The following is a 24,380-nucleotide window of genomic DNA, read 5'->3' on the forward strand; positions in this document are numbered from 1 at the left end:
ATTGGTAAGAACATTTCCTTGCTGATCATCAACACAAGTGCATCTCAAGGCTGCTTGCTTAGCCCCCTGCTTTACTCTCTATACACATGATTGTATGGCTAAGCATAGCTCCAATGCCATCTTCAAATTCACTGACGACACTACTGTTGGACGAATCACAGGTGGCTTACCAGAGCGAGATAAAACACTAGGTTGAGTGGTGCCACAACAACAACCTCTTGCTCAACGTCAGCAAAACTAAAGAGCTGATTGTTGACTTCAGTAAGGGAAAGGAGGGTGAACATGTGCCAGTCTACACTGGGGGATCAGTGGTGGAGGGAGTCAGCAGCTTTAAATTCCTGGGCATTAACATATCAGATGCCCTATCCTGGATCCAGCACATGGATGCAATCATAAGGAAAGGGTGCCAACATCTTCACTTTCTTAGAAGGTTAAGGAGGTTCAGCTCGTCACCGAACACTAACAAACTTCTACAGATGTATTGTTGAAAATATCCTGACTGCATCATGGTCTGGTACGGCAATTCGAATGCACAGGAATGTAAGAAGCTGCAGAGAGTAGTGAAATCTGCCCAATACATCACGGGCACCTCCCTCCCCACCACTGATATTTTCTACAGGAGGTGCTGCCTCAGGAAGGTAACATCCATCATCAAAGATCCCCACCATCTGGGCCATGCAGCTTTTTGCAGCTACCATCTGGCAGAGGTACAGAAGCCTTAAGTCCCACACCACCAAGTCTGAGAACAGCTAGTCCCCTTCAACTATTCAGTTCTTGAACCAACCAGCAAAACCCTAATCACTACAGTTTATCAACACTATAACCACTTTGCATTAAAATGGAGTTTGATTTTTTTTTGTTCTGTGTTCTTTTTAGTAAAAATTGTGTACAATTTATGTTTAATATTTTTTTCTTGTGAACGCTCCTTATATGTGCCTCCGACGCTGCTGCAAGTAAGTTTTTCATTGCACCTGTGCATACATGTACTTTTGCATATGACAATAAACTCGACTTTTGACTTTGTATCATCAGCCAATTTGGATATACTGCAATGTTTTCACCCAAATTATTAATATAAATTCCAAATTGTTAGGGTTTAGGCTCATTGCCATCTCATGCCATTAGTAACATTATGCAAATATTAACAAGTCAAATTAAAGATTACCTATTTATTCCTATACTTCTCCTCTCCTTGATCTGCATTAAAATGCTACTACCCCCAAACCCACAGGGACTTACTTTATGTAACAGTTTTGCACTACTTCATCAACTACTTTTTATATACTGCTGCTGGTTTCCACTTATGAACACTAATAGGTATATCCTCAAAAATAAACTACACAATCTGTCAAACCTGATTTTTCTTTCATGAAACCATGTTAACTCTGCTTATTTATAATTTTAAGTGCCCTGCCATCACATCCTTAATAATAAATCCCAGCATTTTCCCAACAAATGTCAGATTAAATGTTCTGCTGTTCTCTATCTTCTCTCTCACTCCTTTCTTTAATAGCACTGTTACATTTGCTACTTTCCAGAGCCTAGAGAGTTGTGGATGATCATTACTGATGTATCCTTTCTCTGCAACTTCCTCTTTTAAAACTTAAAACACTGGTCGTCAGGTCAAGGGGATTTGTTAGCTCTCACATCCCTTAATTTTATCTGGCACTTCCCCTTCAGATATATTACTTAAACTTCCTCACTGTCAATAAAACCTTTATTCCCCATTATTTCTGCTACATGTCTTGGGTCTACTGCATTGAGATCAGATGCAAATTAACTGTTTAATGCCCCAGTCACTGGAATGTTCCTTATCTAATTTTCCTGCCTATGCCTCAATGGGACTCACATTTGTTTTCCACCTTCTTCTTTTCTACAAAATTGTATAAGTCCTTATAATTTTTACTAAATTACTGTCATTCACCTTCTCCCTCTATCAATTTCCTAAAACACCCCCAACCCGCAAACTTACGAAACACCTTTTATTTAGAATACTCCTGGCAATATTATGTGCCTCTTCTTTTAACGGTTATCCACTGATAGATCCTTGGAGATTGTAATTTCTGTGGAATGCTTACAGGTTGGGAATATTTTCAAGAACTGAATTTCTGATTCTCTACCAGGAATCCAGAATGACCAATCTGATTATTTCCTTTTCCTCTATCTTCTTCCAATCAGCATGCAAGAATTCGCTATTGCTACTTCAGCAATAGAATGTACATAGAGTCATAGAGCAATACAGCATGGATACAGGCTTTTGGGCTAATAAGTCTATGCCGACCATGTCGTCCACCCAGCTAATCCAAAGTTCCTGCTTTCAGCTCATATCCTTCCAGGCCCCTCCCCTCCATGTACCTATCCAAGTGCTTCTTAAATGATATTATTGTACCTGCCTCAACCACTTCCTCTGGCAGCTCGGTCCATATACTCATCACCCTCTGCGTGAAAAAGTTGCCCCTCAGGTCCCTTTCAAATCTTTCCCCTCTCACCTTAAATCTTTGCCCCCTAGTTTTGGACTCCCCTACCCTGGGGAAAAGACTATTACCCATCCACCTCATCTATGCCTCTGATAATTTTAAACACTTCTATAAGGTCACCCCTCATTCTCCTACGTTCCAAGGAATAAAGACCTAGCCTGGCCAACCTCTTCTATAACCCAGGCCCTCAAATCTTTTCTGCACTCTTACCAGTTTAACCACGTCTTTCCCGTATCAGGGTGACCAAAACTGTACACAGTACTCCAAGTGCGGCCTCACCAACGACTTATACAAATGTACAATGTCCCAACTCCTATGCTCAATGCCCTGACTGATGAAGGCCAGCGTGCTAAACGCCTTTTTCACCACCCTGTCTATCTGTGACACTGCTTTCAATGAACTGTGCATTTGTACTCCTAGATTCCTCTGTTCCATTACACTGCTTGGTGCCCTACCATTCATAGTATAAATCTTACTCTGGTTTAACTTTCCAAAATGCATCACTTCACACTTATCCATATTGAAATCCATTTGCCACTCCTCAGCCCACTTCCCTAACTGATGAAGATCTCCTGCAATCTATGATAACCTTCTTCACTATCAACAACACCTCCTAATGTGTCATCTGCATTGCAAGTATGGACCTCATGCCCAAATGACCAATACCAATGATAATTTCCACTTATCCCACTCAATCCTTTTTATTCTCTTCTACTTTGTGACTTTCACTTAAATACACCAACGTAAATCATCTCAACTATTCCTGGCAATAGCGAATCTCACTGCAAGGTCATGCAGCACAGAAGCAGTCATGGGGCAGAGTCTGAGACAATTAACAGCATAAATGAAAATTCCTAATACCAATGATTACTGATTGGAAAATTAATGACCAAATAACGCATCAAAATTGGCACATACAGAGATGCTTGCATAATAATTTTGCTGATAGTTAAATGTAGCAGAGCTCATAGATTAAATGAAGGATTTTAACCTGGCAAGATGATAAAAAATATTCTTGCAACACTAGAAAAAGTTCCTATATTTAAGGTGATTAAGTACTGAAGTTCTAACTCGAATCTGGGCACTATATGTCTCGAAACATATAGAAAATGTGGCACCTTATACCATGTTGTCATATCCACTCTACAGTCATTTTGGAGTGACCGTGTGTAACTGAGCTCGTGCACATGAACATATGCACACTGGTGATTTCAGGTGTGTAGTATATGGGTTCTGTATCTGTGATACCACTGCCACAAAACTCAATCAGTGAAATTACTGAAAGAGGAAGGCATTCAAACTTTTCTTCCAATTCTCCCATCCTTTTCTTTGAGTGGTTTTACTTCTGTATTTCTATTCTTCAGTAAAATTAATGGAATTCTTCAGCCTATGGCTACTGTTTCTTGTTTGTATCCTTGGATCTTATAGCTCCACATTTTCTAACAGAGCTTTTCACTATTTCACTGTTGATCATTGTCTGGTTTGGATAGTCCTCCTTTATATTTGTAGCATTTGAGTTTGCCCCACTCATTACTCTATTGAAAGATGCATCTTCAACTGAAATAATGTCACAAAGCAATTTTGCACAGTTGTACGTTTGGTATAGTTTCATTGTTACTTTAAATTCACTTCAACACATTTGTCAATAGATGAAGCACAGTCAAGTTCTTAATAATAGGTTGTTGCATGATACAATCTGAAACAGTTTGGGGGACATTGTTGCTGCAACTGGTATGAACAAACTAGGACCAATAAACATTATTGCATAAAAACATAAAAATATAATACAAGGTAGAACAACATATAGTGTTCTTGAAAATTAGGTTTCAAGTACTTGGAGTAACTTCTGCAATCCTGATCTCAGTTACACTGCTGCAGCCGGCACTAAAGCCTAGTGGGGTACTGGAAGATGAATCAGAAGCATTTTTTTTTAGTGAAGGGTCATTCACATGAAATTTTAATTCTGTTTCTCGCTCCAAAGATGTAGCCTGGTCTGCTGAGTAGCCCCAGAATTTACTGTTTTTGATTTCCAGCATCTGCAGGATTTTGCTTTTCAATTCTTGCAATTATCTCTTTGTATTGGGTCAGAGGAGGTGGAATCCTTGTGGGTGGAGCTAAGAAATAGCAAGGGTAAAAGGACAATAGTAGCAGTCATATATAGGCCCCCTAATAGCAGTCAGCAAGTGGACGATAAGTTGCAGTTTGAGATAGAAAAAGCATGCCAGAGTGACAATGTGAAGATAATTATGGGGGATTTTAACATGAAGGTGGACTGGGAAATCCAGAATGGCGGTAGTACTCAGGAGAGGGAGTTTGTGGAATGTCTAAGGGACGTTTTTGTAGAGCAACTTGTTGAAGAGCCCACCAGGGGATCGGCTGTTTTGGATTGGGTGTTGTGCAATGAACCGGAGGTGATTAGGGAACTAAAGGTAAAGGAACCACTGGGAACCAGTGATCACAATATGATTGAGTTCAGTTTCAAGTTTGAGAAGGAGAAACTGATAACTGGTGTATCGATATTTCAGTGGAACAAAGGAAATTACAATGGTATGAGAGAGGAGTTGGCCCTAATTGATTGGAAGAGTAAGCTGGCTGGAGGGACGGCAGAGGAGAAATGGAAGGAATTTCTACAGGAAATAAGGAAATTGCAGGATAGATATATTCCAAGAAAAAAGGTTTTGAATGGAAAAAAGGCACAAATGTGGATAACGAGAGAGGTGAAGGCTAAAATAAAAGCAAAAGGGGCAGCGTACAAAGAAGCAAAAATTAGTGGGAAAACAGAAGACTGGGAAGCTTTTAAAAACCTGCAGAGAGAAACTAAGAAAGGTCATAGAAAAGAAAAGATGAATTATGAAAGGAAGTTGGCGGATAACATTCGAAAGGACACTAAGAGTTTTTTTTAAATACATAAGGTGTAAAAGAGAGACACAGTTGATATAGAACCAATTGATAACGGTGCAGGAGCTAATTATATGGACGATAGAAAGATGGCAGAGGAATTGAATGAATATTTTGCATCGGTCTTCACCATGGAGGACATCAGCAATGTGCCAGTTAGTCAGGAGTCTCACGAATGGAATTGAGTTCAGTTAAGATTACTAGGAGAAGGTACTAGGAAAACTAAATGGGTTAAAGACTGATAAGTCTCCCGGACCGGATGAGGTGCATCCCGGGGTTCTGAAGGAGGTGGCTTTAGAGATAGCGGAGGCATTGGCGATAATTTTCCAGAAATCGATAGATTCCGGCGTGGTTCCGGAGGACTGGAGGGTCGCAAATGTAGTTCTGTTGTATAAGAAAGGTGGGAGGCAGCATAAAGGAAATTACAGACCTATTAGTCTGACGTCAGTGGTGGGAAAGTTATTGGAATCTATCCTCAAAGATGGGGTTATGGAATACCTAGAGGCGCAAGGCAAGATAGGTCCTAGCCAACATGGTTTTGTGAAGGGAAGATCCTGCCTGACCAACCTATTGGAGTTTTTTGAAGAAATCACAGGTAAGGTGGATAAGGGAGAGGCGGTAGATGTTGTGTATTTAGACTTTCAAAAGGCCTTTGATAAGGTGCCTCACAAGAGACTGATTAATAAGATGAGAGGTCATGGAATTACGGGTAGGATAACAGAATGGGTGAAGCATTGGCTGGTTGACAGGAAGCAAAGAGTGGAACTAAAAGGATCTCGTTCTGGTTGGTTACCAGTTACTAGTGGTGTGCCGCAGGGGTCGGTGTTGGGACCGCTCCTTTTTACCTTGTACATTAACGATTTGGATAATGGAATAAATGGTTTCGTGGCTAAGTTTGCGGATAACACCAAGATAGGGGGAGGAGTAGGGAGTATTGAAGAGATAGGAAGGTTGCAGAGAGACCTAGACAGTTTAGGAGAATGGGCAAGGAAATGGCAGATGAGATTCAATGTTGAGAAATGTGCAGTTGTACACTTTGGAAGCAGAAATAAGCGGGCAGATTATTATCTAGGAGGAGAGAAAATCCAAAGCACGGAAGTACAAAGAGACTTGGGGGGTACTCGTGCAGGATACCTTAAAGGTTAACCACCAGGTCGGATCGGTGGTAAAGAAAGCGAATGCTATGTTGGCATTCATTTCGAGAGGTATAGTGTGTAAAAGTAAGGAAGTGTTGATGAGGCTCTACGGGGCACTAGTGAGGCCTCATTTGGAATATTGTGCGCAGTTTTGGGCCCCACATCTTAGGAAGGATGTGTTGACGTTGGAGAGGGTTCAGAGGAGATTTACGAGGATGATTCCAGGAATGAAAGGGCTTACGTATGAGAAGCGTTTGTCGGCTCTTGGACTGTACTCGCTGGAGTACAGAAGAATGAGAGGGGACCTCATGGCGACATTTAAAATGTTGATAGGAAAGGACAGAGTAAGTGTGGCTAGGCTGTTTCCCTTGGTGGGTGAGTCCAGGACCAGAGGGCACAATCTTAGAATTAGAGGGTACAGTTTCAAAACAGAGATGAGGAAAAATTTCTTTAGCCAGAGGGTGGTGAATTTGTGGAACTCCTTGCCACGTACAGCAGTGGAGGCCAGATCAGTGGGGGCGTTCAAGGAGGAGACAGATAGATATCTAAATAGTCAGGATATCAAGGGATATGGGGATAAGGCCGGAAATTGGGATTAGAATAGTTTTTTCCCCATTCCCCATTTCTCAATTCTATTTCCCTTTCCTTGGAGCAGACTCGATGGGCCGAATGGCCTGCTTCTGCTCCCTTGTCTTGTGATCTTGTGTATTTCTTTCTGCACAATACAACTACAAACAGGAAAAGAAGAAATCTACTTCGTGTGGTTAGTCACCAGGTTGGCTCAGTCTTTAATCATAATGAGACACAAGAACAGAAGAATATGCAGAAAAGACCATCATTCAAGCCTCAAAATTCATACATCCTATGCTATCCTTTCTGTCATCTCACGTATCCATCAAATATTTCAAAGTTTATCAACCTTACTCTTGCATCCACTGATTTGTTTTTCAGAGCTTTCAGTTCTATACACTCCCCACTCTGATTTATATAATTTCATCACTTTCTCTTGAACTGAATTCCATGAACTACTTTGCATATTCACATAAGGACTCAAGACATCAGACTAGTCCTGAAGAGTCATACAGCATGGAAATTGGCCCTTCAGATCAACTCACTTGCACTGAACAATAAGCACCCCTGTGCACTAATCATATTTCCTCTCACATGCCCATGAACTTCCCCACATCCTGATTCATATACCACCCAACAATACTGGGGGCAGTTTACAGCAGCCAATTCACCAACCAACCAACATAACCACAATACATGGGAGCACCCAGAGGAAACTCATGTGGCATCAAAGAATGTGCAAGCTTCACACAGAAAGCACCCAAGGACAGGATTGAATCTGGTCAAAATTGCTGAGAGGTAATAAGACTAATTGCTCTGTCACTGTGCCACCCAACTGAAATAATAATGGAAAGTACTGGAAATACTCAGCAGTTCTGGTAGTATGTGTGGAGGGAAGAACAGAGTTAACTTTTCAGGACTGATGGCTGATCATGCAGCCATTTGGTATTTTCATCACTGAGACCCACCAACTTCCCTTCATGTGTTGAATTTAAGCACATAACCCAACAATGCAATGCTGGTGAAGGTGTTGCTTTTCATGTGTGGTATTAAACCAAGAGATTCCTGCTGCTCACCCAGCATTAAGGTTTGGAGAAAAGTAATGCGTTTTCATTATGTTCTGGCTAACAGACCTGCCTTCTTTGAACTTCGCTGCAAGTAATTTTCCTGCTGAAACCGTCAACACAAGAGACTGCATTTCAAACATGAACCCAGGCAATACCAAATACACAAAAAGACAATACATAAAATTAGCTTAACTGTTTTGCCTTCAGAAATGCTATGACTGAAAGCTAAATTTGATATTTGGAATGAGAAAAAAAAGGTATAATGATAGAACGCACTGGAAAGGGTGCAGAGATTCATCAGTATGTTGCCTGGAATGGAGCATTTTAACAATGAGGAGAAACTGGTTTGGGTGGATTTGTTTTCCTCCGTAGCAGAGAAAGCTAAGGAGAACCTGACTGAAATATTCAAAATTATAAAGGGACATAGGGTAAATAATGAGAATTATTTCCTTTTGGCAGAGGTGTCTATTACCAGGAGTAGATTTAAAATAAAGAACAGGAGATTAAAAGAGGAATTGAAAAACTTTTTCATCCAGAGGACTGAGGGGGCAATAGAGGCAGATTTAAGAAGTATTTAGATGTACACGTTAAATACCATGGCTTAAAAGGCTATGGGCTAAGTGCTAGGAAATGGAAACTATATAAATAAGTATTTAATGGCCACCATGGCCATAGTGAGCTGAAGGATCTGTTTCTGTACTGTTTCACTAGGACTCGGTAACCATTTAAATAGCATTTTATCATTCCGAACATGAATGTACATTGCTCCAAAATGTTGTCTTTTATTCTGAAAAACTTACCCAACTAAGAGAAGAATGGAACAGACAAACACAAATCCCACGGTATACTTCAATGCATTCTTCACTTGCTTTAAGAAACACAACAATGTCAAAATCAGCATCAACCATAATATTGTTGCATACATCCAATTTTATTACAGGTACAGATAATGTGCAACTTCCGTAAACTCAGCATTTTGGTCTGAAGGTATTCCATTTCAGTTCTGACAAAAGTTTATTGATTTCAAATGTTAACTTTCTTTTTTCACAGAATCTGCCAGACCTGCTGACTGCTTACAGAATATTCCTTTTTAATTTCAGATTTCCAGAATTTGCAGTGTTTTGATTTCCATTCCATTCCTTAACATGTCCCATTCCTTAATACTTCACATATTAATTAAAAATGAGGACAACTGCAGAAATCAACATTCTTGTAGCTCAAATTTGTTCTGATGAAGGATTGATAGTAGCAATCATCTATCAAGAAGACATTATTTCCTTTCCTACAAGAAAGATGGCTCTCCTCAAATACCCAATTGAACTCACTCTGATGCATAGGATAGTAAACCTCTCATTTGTAGCAGGTAGTGCTGTAAACATCACATAACGATCCAGGAGTACTATATTCAATTACTGTAGAAAGAAACTTTTTTCCAACAGCATGATTATACCACTCAGCTCTCACTCATCGCACAATAACTAAATAGCACAATTGAGAGGCTGTGACCTATGAAATGCCATACTGGTCAGTGCTGGGGTCCCAGCTGTTCACAATCTTTATCAATGATTTGGAGGGGATTATGTATTCAAGTTCCTAATGATACAAAATTATGTGGCAGTGTGGAATGTGAAAAGATTGCACAGAGGCTTCATGGGAATCTAAACAGGTTAAGTGAATGGGCAAGGACATGGCAGATGTAATGTAGTGTATTAAAATGTGAAGTCTTCCACAATGGTAGAAAAAAACTAGAAAGGCAGAGATTTTTTTAAATGGTAAGATTAAAAGGCATTAGTGTTCTGAAGGATCTGGGTGTCCCTGTACACAAAGCACTAAAAGGAAACATGCAGCTACAGTAAGCAATCAGGAAAGCAAATAGCTGACCTTCAATTGAAGAGGATTTGAATACAAGAGTAGAGACATCTTGTTCTAATTATATACAGCCGTGGTGAGATCACATCTGGAATATTGTGCATAGATCTGATCTCCCTACCCAAGGTAGGATCTGCTTGCAATCTGGAGTACAGTACTGAGTATCCACATTTAAAGAAAGATGTTAAGATGTTAGAAACAATTCAATGAAAGTTTACTAGGCTAATAACTTGAACCAAAGATTACAGTAAGGGTATGATTAAGCTTGAAAGGATACAGAAAAGATTCACAAGGATGTTGCCTGGATTTGAGGGCTTGAGTTTTCAGGAGACATTGGATAGACTAGGTCTCCTTTCCCTGGAACAAAGGAGGCTGAGAGGGGACATGGTAGAGGTACGTAAGATTATGGCAGGAACAGTAACAACATTTAAGATGCAAGGTGGATATTCACCTTCCAGGCCCCAAAAAGGCTTATTGCTAACCTCAGTTTTTTTTAGCACAGCAGCATGACCTGTCCAAAGGTCAAGAAGTGGTTGCTCATTAAGCTAAAATCCCTTTTGCAAACACAGCGGAAATTGTCCAAGGCTCAAGGTGTTTGCTGAGTTAAACTTCTAACCAATACTCCCTGCTCAGCCTCTCAACATAAACAAGGGAACAATGGGATCCAGGTTTACTTAATTAAACACTCCAGTCACCTGGCGTGAAAATGTGGTTGAAAAAACATCACATGCCAATGATGTCAACTAAGTGAAAAAAACAGTATAAATGTTAGAAAGCAGTCAGGGTAGGGGGGGAATGGTAGAGAGAAGGGGTTACAGAAAGAAGACCTAGAATTCATTCCTCAGCCTTTGGTTTTTGCGATATATGACTTGTTGGTATGACTTTTTAGCTTGTAAGAACTGTACTTGTGTTTGGAAATCCTTTGTAAGTTACATGTCGTTGTTAAGAATTACTTATTAGAATTCAACGTGTCTCACTTAAGATAAAATAAACTGTGTTTAAGCTGCTTCGTTAGCTGGAAGTATCTTCTCCTTGGTTGGGAGGAGGGACCCACCGCTTGAAATAGTGATTATTAACAGCTAGACCTTTCTGTAGAGACTAAAGTAGTGAAGTAAACTAGTCCTTGAGGTGTAAACTAATACAGTAATAATCTCCCTATAGTGAAGGTACTTGTAGATACTCATGCCAGATGGAACTTAAAGTCTTGACTTAAGTTTAGAGCTCTTGGACAGTATCATCACAGATGCATCTTGACAGGTATTTGATTGAGCAGGGCATAGAGGGATATGGAATTAACACAGGCAACTGGGATTAGTACAGACAGGCACAATGGTTGACATAGATGTGGTGGGCCTAAGGACCTATTTTTATGGTGTACAACTCCATGACTATTATCTTACGAGGAATGGTTGGACAGGCTAGGTCTGAATGTACTGGAATTTAGAAGAGTAAAAGGGGACTTTATTGAACCATATAAAATTCTGTGAGGTCTTAACGGTGCAAGTGGAGAAGGTATTTCCTCTTGTGGGAGAATCTAGAAAAAGGGATTGCTGTTTAAAAATGAGGGGTTGTCCATCCATAACAGACACGAGGCATTTTTTCTCCCCTCACAGGATAAGAAGTCTTTGGAACTCTCTTCCTCAAAGGATAGCAGAAGTAATCCTTGAATGTTTTTAAAGCAGAGGTAGATAGATACTTGATAAGCAAGAGTGTGAAAGGTCACAGAGAGAAGGTAATGCAGAGTTGAGGTTACAATTACACTATCTGTGATCTTATTAAATGGTGAAGGCGGCATAAGGGGCTGCATGGTCTTTTCCAAGAGAGAAGGCTCACCAGATTGAATATTAAGATGAAACTGATGCTGGTAATTTGAAATATAAACAGAAAATGCAAGGAATACCCAAAAAGTCAGGCAGCATCTGTCTAACAAGAAGCACAGTTAACACTTCACAACACTGTCTGACTCCTCTTATGGCAGCATGTCCTATGAGGAGAGATTTAGCAGATTAGGCCGAAACAGTCTTGATTTCAAAAGAATGAGAGGTGATTTCATTGAAACATATGAAAATGAAGGCACTTAACAGGATATTTGCAGAGTTGATGTTTACTCTGGCTGGGTTGTCTAAAACCAGGAGTAACTGTCTCAAGATCTTACAATTATGGACAGAGCCAAGAAGAAATCCTTAACCCAGGTGGTGATGAATCTTTGGAATTCTCTACCCAAAAGGGTTGTGGAGACTCAATGACTGAGTTTATTCAAGATAGATTTTTTTGGTATTAAGAAAATCAAGGGACATGAGGTTTGTGCAAGAGTGTAGTCTGTTGGTAAAAGATCAGTCATGATCTTATATTACTGGCAAAGTTGATCCAAGGGAGTCAAATGCCCTACACCTACTTCTACTTCGTATGTAAACAATGAGGGCATATTATTAGGGATAAGCATAGACCATAAACCTCCCCTCAATCTTGTTCCACTTGTTTTGTACAATAACTCCATTCACTCACATTGACTTCATACCCTTTTATTCCTTCATCTCCCAAAAATATATCAAACGAACATTAAATGTTAACATTTTTTTTAAATTGGAGAGTGCTCCACACATCTACAACATTTTGCATGGAGAATTGTTTCCAAATTTTCTTAAATGGATTGGCTTTGACACAAGGGTATGTCCCTGGTTTCCATTTCCTTTACCAACAGAAAAAAACTTTCTCATTATCTATCCTATAATACTTTAAAAAAAATCTTAAATCCTCAATCTAACTACCCTTAATTATTTATATTCCACAGAATGGCTGTCTTAACATTGAGAACACCATGTAGCATTTTTAAGTACTTTGGAAAACTTACTGAGCATTTATTAGGTTCGACATCCTCCTTCTCTTCATAGTAGAAGTAAACAAATGGAATCCACAGGAAGACACAAAAAAGAATGATGGAGTATAAGGCTGTAATGAGAAAAAAAGATACAAAATAACTATTCAGATAAACTACAAAAAAACATTTGCATGTTACAGGGGCTGTGTTCTGTAAACTACAAAAAAACATTTGCATGTTACAGGGGCTGTGTTCTGTCTTCTGACTGCCACACAAACGTTAGGTTCCAATTCATCCAGTCCAGATTTTTTAAAAAACAGATTCCACCAATATTGTTTCAGCAAAAAATGCTAAGGAGAATGTCAAAGACACAATTTATCTCAATTTATAAGGCACTTCACCCAGTGACGCAATCAATAATCTCAACTTCTTATTGAAAATTAAAATATTTAGTTGGCCCAATTAGCTGCTTTTGAGTAAGAGAGTCAGTCAGCACGGAAATGGTCTTTAGCTTACTGAGCCCATACCAACCATTAAGCGCTCATTTACACTAATCTTGCAGTGATCCTATTGATTAAAAAAAATTAAAAAGTGCTACAAAAAGAAGCAAATTTTAATAGGTTCATTAAAAATGAGCTTCAAAGATAAAAATGGGATCTAAGGAATAAACATTTTTAGTAGTAAGGATCGAGAATTCATTGCATAGAAGAGCGGTGGAAATTATGCCTTTGAAAGGGAATTGGATAGGCTTGGGAGATAATGATTTTGGAAGGGATATGAAAAAAGAACAGGAGAATGGGACTGACAGGACTGCTCTGCCAATAGTTACTCTCTGCAATGATCCTTTCAATCTCCACACACTCTCTATTCATCTCCGCACCACACCCACCCCATGACATGTCCTTGATTCTGTCTCTAAATTCTTTCCAATCAGTTCCCACATTACATTCATCTCTGTGATCTTCTCCACAACACTTCCTTTGTGATCTATGCTCTCTGTAATAAAGGAGTACCGCTGAAGACATTCCACTGAGTGCAATACTGTGGGCTTTGTGCACAGTCGAATAACTTGACCTGGCTAGCAGGTCAAGGCAAGAATTGCCATTGGTATTTGGCCGTGTGGATGATATCAATGCAACAAAGCATGCCATAACTATCCACAACAAAACTACTAACTTTAAAAAATCATCTTGAACAGAGAATTTCCCAACTTATGCTTTTTAAAGATCTAGAAACTGAATATGCATACTGATGTCACTTAATAATAATTAATTGGTTGGGTGTTTTGATAATGGATCTAGAAATCACAGGTTAGAATCCGGCATGGCAAGTTAAATTTACAAATCATTTGTGAGCAGGTACCAAAAGGAAGCAAGAAGTCTGAAATCTTCTGTGTCAAATCTCACTCCATGTAATACAGGTGGACTCTTTAGTGCAGTGCTGAGGGCAATGTGAAGTAGTGAATGAGTACTGAATCTTTGAGAAGGATTTGGAGGGGGCATGGAAGTAGTTTTTTTTAATGCCTTTTCAGTCAGACTATTCAAAGGAAAGCCACTCAGAACTCCTCTGCTTAGACACTAAAGGGGTGATAGGCAGAGGGAGGAGGGAAGAGTGGAGGGAAGGTTCCATCTATCAGCTCCCATCCTCTGTCACTAATTCCACTCTTCCATCCACCTATCATCCCTCCTCACCTGGATCCACCTATTGCTTGCTATTTCTTGCTCCATCTCTTCACCTGTTTATACTGGCCATCTCCCCTCTACTTCAGTCCAGATAAGTCTCAATCCAAAACATCAACAATCCATGTCCCTCCAATAGATGCTGCCTGACCCACTGAGTTCCTCCAGCATCTTGTCTGTTGAGAAACAAAGGACTGCAGATGCTGGAATCTAGATGAGAAACACTATGATATTGGAGGAACTCAGCAGGCCAGGCAGCATCCGTGGAGAAAAGCAGGTGGTCAACGTTTCGGGTCAGGACCTTTCTTCAGGACTGAAGATAGGAAAAGGGGAAGCCCAATATATTGGGAGGAAAAGCAGAGCAGTGATAGGTGGACAAAAGAGGGGAGGTGGGGTGGGCACAAGGTGGCGACAGGTAGATGTGGTAGACCTTGTGCCTGGTCTGCTGAGTTCCTCCAGCATCATAGTATTTTTCCACCTTGTTTGTTGAACTGTATTATAACCGGCTACATTATCTACCTCCAATACCACCAGGGATATAACTGAACTAAAATCCAAGGTTGTTAATGATACCTAGAATGAAGTGTCCAACTTTCATTATCATATCTGCACAAAAGCCAAAGATATCCAACACATTCATAAAAAGCAAACAGAGCAATTGTATTTCAGTACTTCACAACACCAATATTCCTTGACGATAGGAAACAGACTGTGGCGTAAGAAATGCCACGTTTTTAAAAAACATAACATCAATAGGTAGTTTTGTCATTTGGTAGGCATCATATAACAAAATGCAGAAGAGATCATTATTGAGAGAGTGAGGTAAAAATAAGAGTACTGGCAGCACTCAGAGTGGAAGAGTTAGAAAGGAAGCATCCAAAGCTACAGAGGGAAGTAAAAGGTAAAAATTGCAGAGGTGCTAATGACACTCTTCTGATTCTTAGTTAAAACAGTAATACCAAAGGGCTGGATGACAGTCTTGAAATAAAGACATATAAGTAAAGCTTAAACATGAAACTTACAGGTCAGGATATTTAATATCACTGGTAGAGAATTGTTTGGAAACAAGAATCCAGAAAAAATATAACAGCTACTCTGATTAATAATTGAGAACTAGAAAGTATTTCTTTTTAAGGACAAATTATGTTTGGCCAAATTGAGTTTATTTTGATGAGGTTACAGAGAAAGTGGATGGCAGCATTGTATTTATGGATTTTCAAAAACCATTTGATAAGGTAGCACGTAAAAGACCTGTTAGTAAAACTGAAGAGCTGGGAAATGGCAAGAACAGCATGGATATAAAAGTGACTGGGACACAAAAGAGAGGGTTATATTGATTGGCTGCTTTTCAGAATTGGCTGGAGAATATTATGCAACAGTCTACTTCAGGAGTCAGTTATGGAACTGTTGTGATTTTTTTTGTTGCACAATAACTTACAGGCAAAGGTACAATTAATACCATTAGAAACAGGAGTAAGCGATTCAGCCCCTCAATCTACTCTGCCATTCAATGACATCAGAGTTGATCCAACTTCCCTCAAGTTCATTTTCCTGCCCTATCACCATAACCCTTGATTCCAGTCCTGAATAAAAATCCATCTCAGTTTTAAATATATCCAATGATTCAGCCTCCATAGCTTTCTGAGGCAAGGGATTCCAAAGACTCTCAGACCTATAAAAGAGATTCTTAGTTCTAGTCTTAAATGATTCCTCCCTCTGCCTTATTCTGAGACCATGCTCTCTGGTTCCAGTCTTTCCCAAGAGGGAAAAGATCCAGCAATTACCATGTGCAACTCCCTAAGAATTTTACATGTTTCAGTTATTCAGCTTTCATTCTTCTGAGCTCCAATGAGTACAGACCCAACTTGTTCATAAGACAGCCCTCCTATTCCCAAGATCATCCTACTGATTATCCAAAAATAACACCTTTCCTTAGGAGAGCAAAAGTTTTCATTACACATCCTCATTAGTGTCCTGTGCAGTTGTAGAAAGACTTCCCAACTTTTATACTCCAGCTCCCTTGAAATAAAAGCCAGCATTCCATTAGCCTTCCCAATTATATGTTGCAAGCTCTTTCATGTACAAGGACCCCCAAATGCCTTTAACTTGCAGCTTCTTGCAGCATTTCTCCCTTTAATTTATAGAACATAGAACACTACAGGCCCTTTGGCCCACAATGTTGTGCCGACATTTTATCTTGCTCTAAGATCTATCTAACCCTTCCCTCCCACATAGCCTCCTAGTTTTCTATCATTCATGTGTCTATCTAAGAGAGCCTTTAATGTCCCTAATGTATCTGCCCCCACAACCTCTGCCAGCAGTGCGTTCCACGCACCCACCACTCTCTGTGTAAAAAAACTTACCCCCAACATCCCCCTTATACCTTCCTCCAATCACCTTAAAATTATGTCCCCTTATTCAAAAAAGGTAGTAGAGATAGTCCAGGGAATTACAGACCGGTGAGCCTCACGTCTGTGGTGGGCAAGCTGTTGAAAAGGATTCTAAGAGATAGGACCTATGAGCATTTGGAGAAACATGGACTGATTAGGGACAGCCAGCATGGATTTGTGAAGGGAAGATCTTGCCTCACTAGCCTGATAGGCTTCCTTGAGGAGGTGACCAGGAAGATTGATGAGGGTAGTGCAGTGGATGTGGTCTACATGGATTTCAGTAAGGCGTCTGACAAGGTTCTGCATGGTAGGCTTCTTCAGAAGGTCAGAGGCCAAGGGATCCGGGGAAGCTTGGCCGTGTGGATTCAAAATTGGCTTTCCTGTAGAAAGCAGAGGGTTGTGGTGGAGGGAGTGCATTCGGATGGGAGGGTTGTGACTAGTGGTGTCCCGCAGGGATCGGTTCTGGGACCTCTACTTTTTGTGATATTTATTAACGACTTAAATGAGGGGGTGGAATGCTGCGATAGCAAGTTTGCAGACGACACAAAGATCGGTGGTGTTGTGGATAGTGTGGAGGGCTGTCGAAGCTTGCAGAGGGATATTGATAGGATACGGAGCTGGGCTGACAAGTGGCAAATGGAGTTCAATTCAGAGAAGTGCGAGGTGGTACACTTTGGAAGGACAAACTCCAAGGCAGAGTACAAGGTAAACGGCAGGATTCTGGGCAGTGTAGAGGAGCAGAGGGATCTGGGGGTTCACATCCACAGATCACTGAAAGTTGCCTTGCAGGTGGATAGGGTAGTTAAGAAAGCTTATGGGATGTTAGCTTTCATAAGTCGTGGGATCGAGTTTAAGAGATGCAAAGTGATGATGCAGCTTTACAAAACTCTGGTTCGGCCACACTTAGAGTACTGTGTCCAGTTCTGGTCGCCTCATTATAGGAAGGATGTGGAGGCGTTGGAAAGGGTGCAGAGGAGATTTAGCAGGATGCTGCCTGGATTAGAGAGTATGGATTATGAGGAGAGACTAAAGGAGCTAGGCTGTTCTCATTGGAGGGAAGGAGGATGAGGGGAGACATGATAGAGGTATACAAGATATTCAGAGGAATAGATAGAGCGGACAGCCAGCACCTCTTTTCCAGGGCACCAATGCTCAAAACAAGAGGACGTAGCTTTAAGGTATTGGGTGGGAGGTTCAAGGGTGATGTCAGAGGGAGGTTTTTCACCCAGAGAGTGGTTGGTGCATGGAATGAGCTGCCTGAGGTGGTGGTGGAGGCTGATACATTGGACAAGTTCAAGAGATTGTTAGATAAGCATATGGAGGAATTTAAGTTAGAGGGATACGTGGGAGGAAGGGGTTAGATAGTCTTAGGTGTGGTTTGAAGGGTGGCACAACATGGTGAGCCGAAGGGCCTGTATTGTGCCATATTGTTCTATGGTTCTATGGTATTAGTCACTGTCGCACTAGGAAAAAGTCTCTGACTGTCCACTCAATCTATGCCTCTTATCATCTTGTACACCTCTATCAAGTCACCTCTCATCCTCCTTCTCTCCAAAGAGAAAAGCCCTAGCTCGCTCAACCTATCCTCCTAAGACATGCTCTCCAATCCAGGCAACATCTTGCTAAATCTCCTCTGCACCCTCTCTAAAGCTTCCAAATCCTTTCTATAATTAGGCGACCAGAACTGAACACAATACTCCAAGTGTGGTCTGACCAGAGTTCTGTAGAGCTGCAACATCACCTCGCGGCTCTTGAACTCAATACCCCAACTAATGAAGGCCAACACTCCATACACCTTCTTAATCTTATGATCTGTTTTTATCAATCTTCCTTCCAAAGTGAACAACTTCTTATTTTCCTACATAATAATCCATTTGCCAACATTTTGCTTTGTCACTTAATCTATCAATATCTCTCTGTAAGCTGTTTGTATCCTCCTCACAGCTTGGCTTTCCTCCCCAGTTTCCCCACCATATTTTCTATACATCAAGAGAATTAAGGATCCTGGAGAGATTGCTGAAAAATGCCACTGAGGTAGCAGATCAGCCATGAGCTTAAAAAATGGTGGTGCAGGCATGAAGGCAAGATGGCCTGCTCCTCTTTCTAATGTTCTTATGAGTTACCTGCAAATTTGGCAACAGTGCATTCACTTCTCACTTCTATGTTATTAATATACATCATAGAGAGCTGCAGTCCCAGCAGTGATCCCTTCAGCACCCCACTGGTTACAAGTTACCAATGATCCCTGATCCTGACTTACTATTTCCTGTTAGTTAGGCAATCTTCTACCCATGCTAATATATCACCTCCAACGACACAAACGTTCATCTTGTGAAGTAACCTTCTGTGTGGCATCTTGTTGAATGCTTTTTGTTGCCCACCATCCACTCCAGCTGATACTTTCTCAAAGAACTTCATTTGATATTTCAAACATGCTTTCCACATCAGAAAGCCATTCTGACTGTTTGACCAGACTATGACTCCCCAAACATTCTATTACCTTCTTAATAATGGATTCTGACATTTTTGACAATAACAGACATTAGAGCAACCATCATACAGTCTCCCACTTTTTGCTTCCCACCTTTAAATCATTTAAAAGGTGGTGCAAGAAACTGCAAGGCACATTGTTCACAATTTTAAAAGCAGCAAGATTGACAAACTGAGCAGTTAATGAAACTTACGGGATTCTTGGACTTACGAAAAATGGCATTAAGTATGAAAGCCAGGAAATGATGTCAACCTGTATAAAAAATACCCAACTAATATAAAAATTTTGAAGTTAAAAACAAAATGCTGGAAACTTAATAACTGAGAAACAAAGGACTGCAGATGCTGGAATCTAGATGGAAAACACTATGATGCTGGAGGAACTCAGGAGGCCAGGCAGCATCCGTGGAGAGAAGTAGGCAGTCAACATTGCGGGTCAGGACCCTTCTTCAGGACTGAAGATAGAGAAAGGGGAAGCCCAATACATAGGAGGGAAAAGCAGAGCAGTGATAGGTGGACAAAAGAGGGGAGGTGGAGTAGGCACAAGTTGGTGATAGGTAGATGCAGGTAAGAGATAGTGATAGGCTGGTGCAGGGGAGGAGGGGAGAGCGGATCCACTGGGGGATAGGTCAAAGGTAAGGAGGAAAAAGCGGGGGTAGAAAAAAGAGAGAAGCTAAGAAAGGGAAGAAAAGAAAAGGCATGTTTGGGGGTGGGAGTGGGGGAGGAGAGGGGTTGGTGTTGTGTGTGTGGGTTTACTTAAAGTGGGAGAATTCAATGTTCATGCCATTAGGCTGCAAGTTCCAAGACGGAAAATGAGGTGCTGTTCCTCCAGTTTGTGCTTGGACTTCTCCTGGCAGTGGAGGAGGCCGAGGACTGACATCTGTGATAGTGTGGGAGGGGGAGCTGAAGGGACTGGCAATGGGGAGATGCAGGTCGCGGTTACAGACAGAGTGCAGGTGTTCTGCATAATGGTCACCTAGTCTGCATTTGGTCTTGCCAATGTAGAGGGGCCCACACTTGGAGCAGCGAATGCAGTAGATGATATTAAGGGAGGTGCAGGTGAATCTCTGTCTCAGCTGAAAGGACTGTTTGGGTCCCTGGATGGAGGCAGTGTAGGGGCAGTGGATAGTTTCTGGGGTGGGAGCGGGATGGGTGGGGTGGGGGGTTGGTGTGGTTGAGAAGAGTGAACTAGGGAGTCGCAGAGAGACCGGTCCCTGTGAAAGGTAGAAAGGGATGGGGAGGGGAAGATATGCTTGGTAGTGGAAATGGCGGAAGTGGGGGAGAATAATGTGTTGGGTATGTCGGCTGGTAGGATGAAATGTGAGGACAAGGAGGACCCTATCCCTGTTGGGTCTGGGAGGGGTGGGGGGGGGAGAGCAGAAGTGTGGGAAATAGCAGAAATACGGGTGTGAGCTCTCTCAACCACAGTAGGGGGGGAAGCCACTGTTAGTAAAGGAGTTGGACAGCCGTCCTAGATTGCGGGACTATCATGTTGGTATCTATGGGGGGGGGGGGGGGGGAGATCTCATGAGGTGATGAGGTCAGTGATGGTGTGGGAGATAATGTCCTTGTGGTCCTTGGTGGGGTCATGGTTCAGGGGTAGCTAGGAGGAAGTGTCTGAGAGTTGGCGTCTGGCCTCTGCAAGGTAGAGGTCAGTACGCCAGGCTACCACAGTACCACCTTTGTTGGCTAGTTTGATGACGATGTCAAGGTTGGTGCAGAGGGAGTGGAGAGCAGAGCACTCAGAAGGGGTGGTGTGGTGAAGGGAGCAGAAAAAAGTCAGGACAACTGATGTCACACTGACAGTTGGCTATGAATAGCTCCAGGGAAGGTCACAGGCCTGGTGGGGGAGTCCAGGTGGAAGAAGAGAGCTGGAGGTGGGAGAATGGGTCATCAGAAGGGGGAGAGGACTTCTTACCGAAGAAGACAGCACGGAGGTGGGGCAGCGGAAAAAGAGCTCGGTAGTGAGCCGAGCTTGGAATTCATTGAGGTGGGAGTGTAGAGGTATGAAGCTGAGGCCTTTGCTGAGAACAGACTGCACAGCCTCAGAGAGGGGAAGGTCAGGGGGGATGGTAAAGACCTAGCAGGCGTTAGAGTCGGGGCTAGAGGAGGAAGGGTGGGGGGAGGGAGTGTAGATAACTGTTCTGGTGCCACTTCCTGCTCTCACCCTAAATATTAGGATTTCATCAACTTTGCTGCCAATTTTCAGCAGTCTCACACCTTTACAGGACTACCTCTGACTCTTCCCCGGCATTACTTCAGCAAAGACCAGGAACCATTTGTTATTATAAACCACTGGCTTGATTACACCGAGTGCCTTGATTACACTCCTCCCACCTTGCCTTCACATTCCTTCCCATAAGCCATCACAATCAACTGATCCTCTTCTGAAACTTCCAATAAATTCAACATCGCGATACATCTTCCCGTTTCCTACATTCTGTAGGGACCATTAAGAACATAGAACAGTACAGCATAGAACAGGCCCTTTGGCCCACGATGTTGTACCGACATAGCTATTCCCTCCTACCTACAGAATGCCCATATCCCTCTATTTTCCTCTCATTCATGTGCCCATCCAAGCCCCTCTTAAAAGCCCCCAATGAATTTGTCTCCACCACCCTATCAGGCAATGCACTCTGGACATCCACCACTCTCTCAGTAAAAAACGTACCCCTCATGTCTGTTCTGAACCTACCCCCTCTCACCTTAAATGCATTACTTCCAGAATGTTCTGTTTCACTCCCTTGTCAATACCAATACCCACTCCCTTTCTTCTACTACATCCCGTACAACTACAGGAGATAGAATAATGGAATACTTGATCTTTTACCTCCTCCCTTCCCATCATTCAAGGCCCCAAACACATTTTTTCCAGTTGAAGAAACAATTTACCAGTATGATTTTCAATACAGTATGCTGCATCCATTGTTCACAATGTTACTTCCCGCTTTCATTAACTTTGCTGCCAGTTTTCACCATTCTCCCACCTTAACAAAACTATCTCTGACTCTTCCCTGCACCAACTAGAGACCAGTATCCAATGACTCCCATAACTATTGACTATGCTAGGAAATCCAAATACAGATTAGATGGTCATTTTGGGGAACACGTCAGTTTGATCCATAAGCAGAACCCTGTATTCTAGTTGCCTGTTAATGGCATCGATTCTCAGCCTTCCACATTAACCTTATTTCCCATAGTCTCCTAAACTATTCCAATGCAGCTCATTGAACGGTCAAGGAATGGCACCCCATATTCCAATTAAGCATGTTATGGCTTGCTTAAGTCAACAGTTTTAGATTATCAGCATTCCAAGCATTTACCTAGGTAATTTTAAGTAATGATTCAGCTTGTCCCACTTACACCTCTCACACACTTATCATTTTTCTTTACCTCTATCATCTTGCTCCATCATTTCTTTTGCCGTTTATTCTCTATTCCATTCCGTCCTATCACACATCTTTCCTTCTATTTTCCCCTCTATTTCTCTACATATTAAAATCTGTTGCTCTCTAACTTTGATGAAAGGTCATTGACCTGAAACATTAATGCCTTCTCTCTTCAGAGATCCTGCCTGACCCTGCCAGTATTTTCAACATGTTCTATTTTTTACTCTTTATAAAACACTAGTTTAGCCCCAGAGGGAGTATTGTGCCCAATTCGGGAAGGATGCTAAGGTTTTGGAGAGGCTACATAGAGCAGTACGGCACAGAAATGGACCCTTTGGTCCAACGTCCATGCCAACCATGATGCCCACCTATGCTAATCTCATTTACCCGCATTAGACCCATATCCCTCTTTTCCTTTCCTGTCCAAGTACTTTTTTAATGATGTTATTGTATCTGCCTCTACCACTTCTTCCAACAGTTTGTTCCATATAACCACCACCCTCAGTGTAAAACAACTTAACCCTCAGATTTCCTTTAAATTTCTCCCCTCTCACCTGAAATCAATGCCCTCTTTTAGACTCCCCCATCCCAGGAAGGGGAATACTGACCATCTAGCCTATCTATGCCCCTCATAATTTTATGTCCCTACAAGGTCAACTCTCAGCCTCCAACCTTCCAGTGAAAGTAAGCCCAGCCAATCCAATCCCTCCTTATTACAAAAGCCCTCCATTCCAAGCAACGTCCTGGTGAATCTCTTCTGTGCTCTTTCTAATGCTACCATATCCTTCCTGTCGTATGGTGACTAGAACTGTACACAATACTTCAAGTGTAGTCTGACCAATATTTTGTACATCTGCAACATGGCATCCCAACTCTTGTCCTCAAATGCCTTGGCCTATGAAGGCAAGCATGCCGAATGCCTTCTTCACTACCCTAGCCACCAGTGTTGCCATTTTCAGGGAGCTATGAACTTGTCCTCCAAGGCCCCCTTGTACATCAACACTCCTGAATTATGTCCTGTTAGTACTTAAAATCCCAAAATAATACATTTTCTCCTGATGAGAAGCCACATTCATAATTTAAGCAAATTCATGACAAATTTGCACAGAGCAAAATCCCTCATTGAGGAAATAAGGAAATTAGTGGCAAAGCAGTTAGTACCTTTGCCTAAGATCAGGTATTATCTGTGTGGAGTTTGCATATTCCTTTGGGTGCTTTAATTTCCTCCCACATGGCATATATGTGCTGGTAGGTTAACTGGCTACTGTAAACTACCGTATAGTATAGATAAGATACAAAGAGAATCAAAAAGAGTTGCAAAAAATGTTCCAGGGAAGAGGGATCAAAGTGTTGAAGCTTAGATCGTTCACAATAAGAGGAAAAATGGCAAATAGAAAAATTAAAATAGGTTATCAAAAATTAAGAAGGGTTAGAAAGAGTAATAAAAATAAACTGTTTCCTGTGATTGAACATGTGGCAACTCACAGTTTAGTCGGGCGAACCGGCTCGGCAGTCGGGTCGCGCGGCATCGGAGCATCGAGGCCCAAGATGGCGGCGGGCCTCGTCTTTCCGAGTGACGGGGAGAACCCGCGCG

General features: G+C 41.6%; 1 protein-coding gene across 3 annotated transcripts in view; it reads right to left on the bottom strand.

The window, feature by feature from the left end:
* The window catches only part of lmbrd1 (LMBR1 domain containing 1), a 211,099-nt gene that overhangs the window by 126,018 nt on the left and 60,701 nt on the right, over window positions 1-24,380 (bottom strand). For all 3 annotated transcript variants that reach the window (XM_052025185.1, XM_052025184.1, XM_052025186.1), the window contains 2 exons: window positions 12,869-12,966; window positions 8,949-9,016 (listed from right to left, as the gene is read on the bottom strand). In XM_052025185.1, the coding sequence (XP_051881145.1) occupies window positions 8,949-9,016; window positions 12,869-12,966 (166 nt within the window). The remainder of the gene's footprint in view (window positions 1-8,948; window positions 9,017-12,868; window positions 12,967-24,380) is intronic.

The sequence above is a fragment of the Pristis pectinata genome, chromosome 10, assembly GCF_009764475.1.
Source record: "Pristis pectinata isolate sPriPec2 chromosome 10, sPriPec2.1.pri, whole genome shotgun sequence".
In the NCBI taxonomy this organism is placed as follows: Eukaryota; Metazoa; Chordata; class Chondrichthyes; order Rhinopristiformes; family Pristidae; genus Pristis; species Pristis pectinata.